This window comes from Poromitra crassiceps (assembly GCF_964638095.1).
Source record: "Poromitra crassiceps genome assembly, chromosome: 23".
NCBI lineage: Eukaryota > Metazoa > Chordata > Actinopteri > Beryciformes > Melamphaidae > Poromitra > Poromitra crassiceps.
This window is the reverse complement of record NC_139639.1, coordinates 22,545,521-22,558,216: the sequence shown is the minus strand read 5'-3', so window position 1 is coordinate 22,558,216 and position 12,696 is coordinate 22,545,521. Positions and strand designations below refer to the sequence as shown.

At 36.6% G+C, this 12,696-nt stretch overlaps 1 protein-coding gene across 1 annotated transcript in view; it reads right to left on the bottom strand.

Annotated features, from left to right (window-relative positions):
* Positions 1–12,696, bottom strand: part of vapal (VAMP (vesicle-associated membrane protein)-associated protein A, like) — a 28,047-nt gene that overhangs the window by 4,790 nt on the left and 10,561 nt on the right. The window contains exons 2-4 of the mRNA XM_083658820.1: positions 8,360–8,512; positions 7,543–7,646; positions 4,368–4,448 (exon numbers count right to left, since the gene is read on the bottom strand). Coding sequence (XP_083514946.1) covers positions 4,368–4,448; positions 7,543–7,646; positions 8,360–8,512 — 338 coding nt within the window. The remainder of the gene's footprint in view (positions 1–4,367; positions 4,449–7,542; positions 7,647–8,359; positions 8,513–12,696) is intronic.

Here is a 12,696-nt window from a genome sequence, read left to right as displayed (position 1 = left end):
TGTTACGAATGGTGCACATTACTATTCCAATGTTACAAATGGTGCACATTACTATTCCAATGTTACGAATGGTGCACATTACTATTCCAATGTTACAAATGGTGCACATTACTATTCCAATGTTACAAATGGTGCACATTACTATTCCAATGTTACGAATGGTGCACATTACTATTCCAATGTTACAAATGGTGCACATTACTATTCCAATGTTACGAATGCTGCACATTACTATTCCAATGTTACAAATGGTGCACATTACTATTCCAATGTTACGAATGGTGCACATTACTATTCCAATGTTACAAATGGTGCACATTACTATTCCAATGTTACAAATGGTGCACATTACTATTCCAATGTTACAAATGGTGCACATTACTATTCCAATGTTACGAATGGTGCACATTACTATTTCAATGTTACGAATGGTGCACATTACTATTCCAATGTTACAAATGGTGCACATTACTATTCCAATGTTACAAATGGTGCACATTACTATTCCAATGTTACAAATGGTGCACATTACTATTCCAATGTTACGAATGGTGCACATTACTATTTCAATGTTACGAATGGTGCACATTATTATTCCAATGTCATGAATGGTGCACATTACTATTCCAATGTTACAAATGCTGCACATTACTATTCCAATGTTATGAATGGTGCACATTATTCCAATGTTATGAATGGTGCACATTACTATTCCAATGTTACGAATGGTGCACATTACTATTCCAATGTTACAAATGCTGCACATTACTATTCCAATGTTACAAATGGTGCACATTACTATTCCAATGTTACAAATGGTGCACATTACTATTCCAATGTTACAAATGCTGCACATTACTATTCCAATGTTACGAATGGTGCACATTACTATTCCAATGTTATGAATGGTGCACATTACTATTCCAATGTTATGAATGGTGCACATTACTATTCCAATGTTACAAATGCTGCACATTACTATTCCAATGTTACAAATGCTGCACATTACTATTCCAATGTTACAAATGGTGCACATTACTATTCCAATGTTACAAATGGTGCACATTACTATTCCAATGTTACAAATGGTGCACATTACTATTCCAATGTTATGAATGGTGCACATTACTATTCCAATGTTATGAATGGTGCACATTACTATTCCAATGTTATGAATGGTGCACATTACTATTCCAATGTTACAAATGGTGCACATTACTATTCCAATGTTACAAATGGTGCACATTACTATTCCAATGTTATGAATGGTGCACATTACTATTCCAATGTTATGAATGGTGCACATTACTATTCCAATGTTATGAATGGTGCACATTACTATTCCAATGTTATGAATGGTGCACATTACTATTCCAATGTTATGAATGGTGCACATTACTATTCCAATGTTATGAATGGTGCACATTATTATTCCAATGTTATGAATGGTGCACATTACTATTCCAATGTTACAAATGGTGCACATTACTACATTACTATTCCAATGTTACAAATGGTGCACATTACTATTCCAATGTTATGAATGGTGCACATTACTATTCCAATGTTACAAATGGTGCACATTACTATTCCAATGTTATGAATGGTGCACATTACTATTCCAATGTTATGAATGGTGCACATTACTATTCCAATGTTATGAATGGTGCACATTACTATTCCAATGTTATGAATGGTGCACATTACTATTCCAATGTTATGAATGGTGCACATTACTATTCCAATGTTATGAATGGTGCACATTACTATTCCAATGTTATGAATGGTGCACATTACTATTCCAATGTTATGAATGGTGCACATTATTATTCCAATGTTATGAATGGTGCACATTACTATTCCAATGTTACAAATGGTGCACATTACTATTCCAATGTTACGAATGGTGCACATTACTATTCCAATGTTACAAATGGTGCACATTATTATTCCAATGTTACAAATGGTGCACATTACTATTCCAATGTTACAAATGGTGCACATTACTATTCCAATGTTACAAATGGTGCACATTATTATTCCAATGTTATGAATGGTGCACATTACTATTCCAATGTTATGAATGGTGCACATTACTATTCCAATGTTATGAATGGTGCACATTACTATTCCAATGTTATGAATGGTGCACATTACTATTCCAATGTTATGAATGGTGCACATTACTATTCCAATGTTACAAATGCTGCACATTACTATTCCAATGTTATGAATGGTGCACATTATTCCAATGTTATGAATGGTGCACATTATTATTCCAATGTTATGAATGGTGCACATTACTATTCCAATGTTATGAATGCTGCACATTACTATTCCAATGTTACAAATGCTGCACATTACTATTCCAATGTTATGAATGGTGCACATTACTATTCCAATGTTATGAATGGTGCACATTACTATTCCAATGTTATGAATGGTGCACATTACTATTCCAATGTTATGAATGGTGCACATTACTATTCCAATGTTATGAATGCTGCACATTACTATTCCAATGTTATGAATGGTGCACATTACTATTCCAATGTTATGAATGGTGCACATTACTATTCCAATGTTATGAATGGTGCACATTACTATTCCAATGTTACAAATGCTGCACATTACTATTCCAATGTTATGAATGGTGCACATTATTCCAATGTTATGAATGGTGCACATTACTATTCCAATGTTACGAATGGTGCACATTACTATTCCAATGTTATGAATGGTGCACATTACTATTCCAATGTTACGAATGGTGCACATTACTATTCCAATGTTATGAATGCTGCACATTATTATTCCAATGTTATGAATGGTGCACATTACTATTCCAATGTTATGAATGGTGCACATTACTATTCCAATGTTATGAATGGTGCACATTACTATTCCAATGTTATGAATGGTGCACATTACTATTCCAATGTTATGAATGGTGCACATTACTATTCCAATGTTACAAATGCTGCACATTACTATTCCAATGTTATGAATGGTGCACATTATTCCAATGTTATGAATGGTGCACATTATTATTCCAATGTTATGAATGGTGCACATTACTATTCCAATGTTATGAATGCTGCACATTACTATTCCAATGTTACAAATGCTGCACATTACTATTCCAATGTTATGAATGGTGCACATTACTATTCCAATGTTATGAATGGTGCACATTACTATTCCAATGTTATGAATGGTGCACATTACTATTCCAATGTTATGAATGGTGCACATTACTATTCCAATGTTATGAATGCTGCACATTACTATTCCAATGTTATGAATGGTGCACATTACTATTCCAATGTTATGAATGGTGCACATTACTATTCCAATGTTATGAATGGTGCACATTACTATTCCAATGTTACAAATGCTGCACATTACTATTCCAATGTTATGAATGGTGCACATTATTCCAATGTTATGAATGGTGCACATTACTATTCCAATGTTACGAATGGTGCACATTACTATTCCAATGTTATGAATGGTGCACATTACTATTCCAATGTTATGAATGGTGCACATTACTATTCCAATGTTATGAATGCTGCACATTACTATTCCAATGTTATGAATGGTGCACATTACTATTCCAATGTTATGAATGGTGCACATTACTATTCCAATGTTATGAATGGTGCACATTACTATTCCAATGTTACAAATGGTGCACATTACTATTCCAATGTTATGAATGGTGCACATTACTATTCCAATGTTATGAATGGTGCACATTACTATTCCAATGTTATGAATGGTGCACATTACTATTCCAATGTTATGAATGGTGCACATTACTATTCCAATGTTATGAATGGTGCACATTACTATTCCAATGTTATGAATGGTGCACATTACTATTCCAATGTTATGAATGGTGCACATTACTATTCCAATGTTATGAATGGTGCACATTACTATTCCAATGTTATGAATGGTGCACATTACTATTCCAATGTTATAAATAATTTTAAGAAGTGACGCTTACAAAATGACTGACAGCACAAAATTTCACTTGAATTACATTTTAGGGTGTTTAGCGAGCATCTTTTTTCAGAGCGCCTTACGAGTGCAACAGTAGAATAAGATTACATTTCTAATTGGAGAGCAATTAGAATGAGTCCAGAGGCAGGGGATATCATTCAGGGGGAGAGGGAGAAGCAAGGTACATTTTGGTGAGTCATTGACGAACAAAATGCTAACACTTTTCCAGAGTGAAACCTGTATATTTTAGAAGTATTGAATGACGCACTTCAGGTTATGATTATATGGCACTGTGGAAATTAGCTCTTCATGCAGACTACTCCCTCTTGTTTTTAACATGCAGTGGCGGCTCTTACCACTTTATCGTTTTCAGAAGGCAGCTCGAAGACACATCTCAGCTTGGAATCCATGAGATCATCGGGTTTTGCATCTTTCCACTGGTGGAGATGAAAAATGGGCATGTTATTCATCAACCCAAACTGCTAGCAGCTGGATTCTATCCACACACACACACACGCACGCACATGTTCATGTGTGTACACTTTAAATGACTTCATACTATTCACATGCAACACAACCTTGAATCTGGAAAGTTTAGGTCAAATTAGAACTTTTCTTTCTCAAATGAGGATAATCTGAGATTTCCTGCACATTTGCATGCACAAACATTTTCAGACACATTTTTCACTCTATTTTATACAATTTAAGGATGATGAATTTACTCTTTAGAGCACAGTCTGAGTTATTCCACTATTATTGGAAGAAATAATAGTGGTGGTAAAATTCCAGACTTTCTCCCAAACATACACACTTCTTGTATTTTTATATACATTTAAAGACATGGATATTGTCCAAATCATCTTCTATAGTTATAGTGGTGTAGCTTTCCATATTTTTATTTATTTTATTTAACCAGGAAAGTCCCATTGAGATTAAGAATCTATTTTTCAAGGGAGTCCTGGGGAGTATCTATAGGGCACAGCATTGCTGTAGGGTTGTCCAAGACAGACCTGCAGTACGGTTGAGTAATACAATGGAACATTTGTCCTGTAGTGGTGTGACTTGATGATAAGTAATCTGGAATCTAGGAAGTCACCTTTGTTCTACTGCACTTCCTGGTTCTCATTCAAGACGAGCCAGTTCAGGAACAGAGCTACAGGGCATCATGTTTATTGAGTGACTGAGCATTTGCTGCCCTCTGGTGGACAATGTTATTTAACCATGGCAAGTCATTAAGAACAAATTCTTTATATACAATGGCAACCCGAGGGGACAAGAGGAGAATGCATCCCAAACACTTTAGTATTAGCAGTGTATCTCTTATCTGCTTCGCTCAACTAGAGACTAAGAACAATCTCCCAGCTTTCATTGTTAAAACTGGGTGTAAAGAATTAAGAGTTGAAAAAAAAAAATCTGCTTTACAATCAGAAAACTAATCCAGAGTCTTTAGGGTGGCCCTTCGTGCAGAAGCGGCGGTGACATGCAGAAGTCGTGCGCTTGTAAACGGATAAAACTGAACGTTGGTCGGGACTCGGGACATCCATTTTCAATGTTTTAAAAAGTTATCTCCGTGTTACAAAGTGATTCACTGTATCTCCAGTTTGTTTCACTATGGAGGATAACGGGGTGAGAGTGTCATTTCTGGTTAAGGTGACCAAAGAGGCGTAGGTTGGTTGGCGGCCGTTCCAGCAACTGTCTTGCATTTAGAAATCCCCGGACGATTGGTAGGCGGAGATCTAATTGTCTGGCATCGTGAGACTGGGGTGAGCTGAGCAACAGGGCTAATGCCGGGGAGAACCACTCCAACTACAGTACGGTAAATGAATATAAAAGAAACGCGTTTCTTAAGCAAGATGCAGCATCAGTCCATTGTATTCCAAAGTGGAACCATGTGCATAGAAGCGAACCCTTTAGTGAAGTGCACACCTTCAGTGCATCCATAATCTTGAATGTGTGAGGGTTTACTAACATTACTCGACAACAATCAACTATTGTGAAATGAACAGCTAATAAGAGGGAATTTACCTATTTGTTTGCAAATAGGCAGGGTTTTTCCCTGCATAGAGGAATTTTTGGCGTCCCCTCCAAAGGCCTGATATATTTGAGTTCAGGACAACCCTGACTCAAAATCAAGCATTTTTACTGCATCATTTTAGAGCAGGGGTGACAAACACGCCGGAGGGTCCAGTCCGGCCCACGGGATGACTTTGCAAAAGTGAAGTCCTTCAATCCAATTTGATGCAATTGCAGGTTTCAGGGGAAAGTTAAATACTAAGTACCGTAAATTCCGGACTATAAGCCGCGGCTTTTTTCCCGTTTTTTGGGCTTTTTTGGCCCCTGCGGCTTATATAACGGTGCGGCTTATCTATGGATTTTTTCAAAAAAAAAAAAAAAAAAATCTCTCTTTTTTAGCACTCTTTCTAACTATAAATCCACTTCTGTTTTAATTTCCTCTCTTGCCCTCTTTTAACAACATAACATAACATAACATAACACAACACAGGTGGTGTTGTGTTATGTTGTTTTGTTGAAATGTTAATAAATGGGAGCTTCCTCAAACAGCCATCTCTTTCCCGACAATCCCCTCTGTGCATGAACCCTTACATATGGTAATTAAACATTAAAACACAATAAAAAAAAAAAAAAAAAAAAAATTACCATTAAAACACCCGCGGCTTATAGTCCGGTGCGGCTTATATATGTAAAAAACAGTCAACTTTGCAGGTGCGGCTTATACTCCGGTGCGGCTTATAGTGCGGAATTTACGGTAACCTATTCATGTTTTCATCACTAAATGTAAACTATTCTCATTACCCTTGAATGTAGAGAACTGCACAGTTGCCGTCAATTGTAATGCACAGTTACAATTTCATTGTTATCTATTATCCAGGCACCCGGTCTGTTGTTCATACAAGGAGTTGTGCACTTTACCTCAATTGTAATGCACAGTTACAGACAGTAGAATTGATCATTTTGTTTGATAGGCCTATGATAGCTGAGATAACCCTATGTGAAAACGTGTTTGTAAAATGTACCTGTAATTCTTCACACCAAAATAAACATGAACATTTAAAGGTGTTGTCATTTATAAGTTATTATGCATTGATTTTCTTTGTCTGGCCCACTTGAGACCAATTTTGGGTCGCATGTGGCCCGTGAACTGAAATGAGTTTGACAGCCCTGTTTTAGAGAATTTCAAAATTAAAGTCCCACATTTGTACCTTCAAATGGCTTCCTTTCTAAAACTCGGGGTGCTGTGAAAAAAACATTGCTCCATAATTTCTCACAATGACGGATAATATATTTGTGTTCAGGATAACCCTGACTATACACTAACCCAAAAGTTGAATGTACACACGACAGTAAGCATGATGGTCCAACCATGCTTACTGTCGTGCGTAGTCACCCCGCCCAAGGCCCATTCTGAGCCAGGAAACAACCGGCAAACAGGCGATACCGCGTGTGTATGTTTTGCAGCAAAACCTTTGGGAAAAGTCATATACAGTTACAGTAGGTCAACATATTACTCACCAATGAATCCATGTCAGAAACATTTGGCGGGGCAAAAATGGTCTGCACCATGAATTTGTGTTTACTTTTCTCATTGGGGTCATAGTCAAAGGGCTGCAGCATTACTGTGAAGTCAAAGGAAAACAAAATGTCACAACATATTTCAGCAAAGGCATCTCTGCAGAAGAAAACAACACAGGGTAAGCAGACATGAAACATAATGAGTCCCAGTACTGTACACACGAGCCTGTCCAAAAATATTAAGTGTTTTGGAAAAACCTCAATTTCAACTTGCTACATTCAACACATACTGAGGCCCCAAAGCCTGATGTGTTACTACTGTTATGTCGTAGTCATTTTCTTTCACTCTGCCAATTTCCAAAGGGAATTTTGTTTATATACTCACTCAAATCAAAGCAGGAAAATAGTATGGCATGCAGCATTTTCAACATACTTCAAATTGGACAATGAAACTATTTGAATCAAGTAAACTCAAAACAGCCTCAACCAGTTCTCTACACTTTGGACAAGACAACGCTCCTAAATAAGCACTCATGAAGAGCCAACATAAACCATTTCCATGCAGTTTCCCAGTCGTTTACTCTTAACTCCATCATGTAGATCAGATTACAGCGGGAGCCTAGAGGCAGGTAAATGACCCTCCATCAATAGGCACCTTAATTCATTTGCTTCCAGAGTAATGGGTTACATGCATTTACTGCCATGTCTGTGTAAAGACCAGACCATTCCAACCTCTATCTCCTAGCCTGATCATCTTTTTGTTACACACCAAATAAATAACTCATCCTCTGGTTTCAGTGTGAAGAAGCTCACTCACCAGAGATGGTGACAGTGGCTCCGGGATCGATGACGCCGCTGTTTGGCCGTACGCAGTACCTGCGCGGCGCCGTCGTCTTCACTTTGAAACATACTCTTCTGTCAGAGGGATTCTTCAGTTTGAGGTTGGTGGTGACTACATCTGTGAAGGGACCTGGTGCACAACGACAAACACAACTGTATTATGTTATTACGGTATGTTTTACAGTATGCGGCATTCATTCAGTAGGGGGGTGTGTATAGGCCTAAAGCCAAATGTATCTATAAAATATAACACAATGAGAGCAGTCCTCCAGAGTCGACAATCGAGATTTGTGCTACAATAAACAATCTCGTGAAAAATGTGTTGGCAACCTGCAGCCGAACAGAAAGTGGGACAAATACAGGGATGGATGTGGAACAAACATCAAATAAAATTAACCGCTGCTGCATGAAATTACAGTGGAAACAAAGTTCCACGGGATTGACTTCACAATATCGAACAATGGTGGATAAACAAGTTGCACGTCTGTCGTCTACACTAGAACAGCATAGGAAATTCATTATTCTAAGTTATGGAGGAGAGATAGGCCTGAGGCCTCTTGGTGCCTGGTTCAAAATGAAACTTCAAAAAAGATGAGTTGATAGAATATGAATTATGAATTCTGATACTGTACATGCAGACATCTTTTTCAGCTACACGGCATCCAAAAGAATACCTAGAGGTGAAAAAAGCAGATGCTATCGCCTATGATTTGCTTGGTTAGACTATCAAAGATTTTCTACAACATGCAACTTCATTTGTGGACCATAGATTCTGAATCTGCACAGTGAAACAATCGTGTTTAGGATAAGGAAGCCACCCTAGATCGCAATTGTCAATATTGATTTTTTTATTTTTATTAATTGATTTAGGCTAAATATTGAATCAACTGTGCAGCCCTGCCGCACAAATGTGATTAGCCTGTACTACAGATGCTAAGTTGAGATGAGATGTTCTCCAAAATCACAACATGACTCCAGCAGCTATGGGGACCAAACCAACTGAATCAATTAAGGTTTTTTCAGACAGCTAATTTCATGGATGCTCATATATTGGGAATCAGAAGCCTGCCCAGGTCAACATTGGAGACTATTAGCTTGCCTCCATCTTGTGACAGGGTTTGCTTCAAATCAGGTCTACAAAAGAGCTATGCATGAGACACCTAACGTGACAACAGTGTTGATAAGACAGCTAATTTGCTGAGGTTAAGAATGGTCCACCCCTACAGTGCCTGGGTGAGGAGCAACATTTAGACTCCTGTCCAAGGTTCTTAAATTAGCACCAGCCACCAAATACTGGTCAATTTTGTAGTGAGCTAACTAACCACTAACCAGTCGGTCCTTTCACATGCAAAACAGTCACATAGTTGGGAGTGGCTGTTGAATTTTGCTGCCATTGCTGTATCAAACTGCCAAAGGGATGCACAATATAGATTTTTCTTTTACCGATATTATCCAATATGCCGATATTTTCCTTTTGGCAGATTGCAGATGCAGATATATGTGCATATTTTTCCCACCCTGTAGTGTAATTAACAGTTTAACACATTATGCCTCCTCTTATACCCTGTAGTGTAATTAACAGTTTAACACATTATACCTACTCTTATACCCTGTAGTGTAATTAACAGTTTAACACATTATGCCTACTCTTATACCCTGTAGTGTAATTAACAGTTTAACACATTATGCCTACTCTTATACCCTGTAGTGTAATTAACAGTTTAACACATTATGCCTACTCTTATACCCTGTAGTGTAATTAACAGTTTAACACATTATGCCTCCTCTTATACCCTGTAGTGTAATTAACAGTTTAACACATTATGCCTACTCTTATACCCTGTAGTGTAATTAACAGTTTAACACATTATGCCTACTCTTATACCCTGTAGTGTAATTAACAGTTTAACACATTATGCCTACTCTTATACCCTGTAGTGTAATTAACAGTTTAACACATTATGCCTCCTCTTATACCCTGTAGTGTAATTAACAGTTTAACACATTATGCCTCCTCTTATACCCTGTAGTGTAATTAACAGTTTAACACATTATGCCTACTCTTATACCCTGTAGTGTAATTAACAGTTTAACACATTATGCCTACTCTTATACCCTGTAGTGTAATTAACAGTTTAACACATTATGCCTACTCTTATACCCTGTAGTGTAATTAACAGTTTAACACATTATGCCTACTCTTATACCCTGTAGTGTAATTAACAGTTTAACACATTATGCCTACTCTTATACCCTGTAGTGTAATTAACAGTTTAACACATTATGCCTCCTCTTATACCCTGTAGTGTAATTAACAGTTTAACACATTATGCCTCCTCTTATACCCTGTAGTGTAATTAACAGTTTAACACATTATGCCTACTCTTATACCCTGTAGTGTAATTAACAGTTTAACACATTATGCCTACTCTTATACCCTGTAGTGTAATTAACAGTTTAACACATTATGCCTACTCTTATACCCTGTAGTGTAATTAACAGTTTAACACATTATGCCTACTCTTATACCCTGTAGTGTAATTAACAGTTTAACACATTATGCCTCCTCTTATACCCTGTAGTGTAATTAACAGTTTAACACATTATGCCTACTCTTATACCCTGTAGTGTAATTAACAGTTTAACACATTATGCCTACTCTTATACCCTGTAGTGTAATTAACAGTTTAACACATTATGCCTACTCTTATACCCTGTAGTGTAATTAACAGTTTAACACATTATGCCTACTCTTATACCCTGTAGTGTAATTAACAGTTTAACACATTATGCCTCCTCTTATACCCTGTAGTGTAATTAACAGTTTAACACATTATGCCTCCTCTTATACCCTGTAGTGTAATTAACAGTTTAACACATTATGCCTCCTCTTATACCCTGTAGTGTAATTAACAGTTTAACACATTATGCCTACTCTTATACCCTGTAGTGTAATTAACAGTTTAACACATTATGCCTACTCTTATACCCTGTAGTGTAATTAACAGTTTAACACATTATGCCTACTCTTATACCCTGTAGTGTAATTAACAGTTTAACACATTATGCCTACTCTTATACCCTGTAGTGTAATTAACAGTTTAACACATTATGCCTCCTCTTATACCCTGTAGTGTAATTAACAGTTTAACACATTATGCCTACTCTTATACCCTGTAGTGTAATTAACAGTTTAACACATTATGCCTCCTCTTATACCCTGTAGTGTAATTAACAGTTTAACACATTATGCCTCCTCTTATACCCTGTAGTGTAATTAACAGTTTAACACATTATGCCTACTCTTATACCCTGTAGTGTAATTAACAGTTTAACACATTATGCCTACTCTTATACCCTGTAGTGTAATTAACAGTTTAACACATTATGCCTACTCTTATACCCTGTAGTGTAATTAACAGTTTAACACATTATGCCTCCTCTTATACCCTGTAGTGTAATTAACAGTTTAACACATTATGCCTACTCTTATACCCTGTAGTGTAATTAACAGTTTAACACATTATGCCTCCTCTTATACCCTGTAGTGTAATTAACAGTTTAACACATTATGCCTCCTCTTATACCCTGTAGTGTAATTAACAGTTTAACACATTATGCCTACTCTTATACCCTGTAGTGTAATTAACAGTTTAACACATTATGCCTACTCTTATACCCTGTAGTGTAATTAACAGTTTAACACATTATGCCTACTCTTATACCCTGTAGTGTAATTAACAGTTTAACACATTATGCCTACTCTTATACCCTGTAGTGTAATTAACAGTTTAACACATTATGCCTCCTCTTATACCCTGTAGTGTAATTAACAGTTTAACACATTATGCCTCCTCTTATACCCTGTAGTGTAATTAACAGTTTAACACATTATGCCTACTCTTATACCCTGTAGTGTAATTAACAGTTTAACACATTATGCCTACTCTTATACCCTGTAGTGTAATTAACAGTTTAACACATTATGCCTCCTCTTATACCCTGTAGTGTAATTAACAGTTTAACACATTATGCCTACTCTTATACCCTGTAGTGTAATTAACAGTTTAACACATTATGCCTACTCTTATACCCTGTAGTGTAATTAACAGTTTAACACATTATGCCTCCTCTTATACCCTGTAGTGTAATTAACAGTTTAACACATTATGCCTACTCTTATACCCTGTAGTGTAATTAACAGTTTAACACATTATGCCTACTCTTATACCCTGTAGTGTAATTAACAGTTTAACACATTATGCCTACTCTTATACCCTGTAGTGTAATTAACAGTTTAACACATTATGCCTA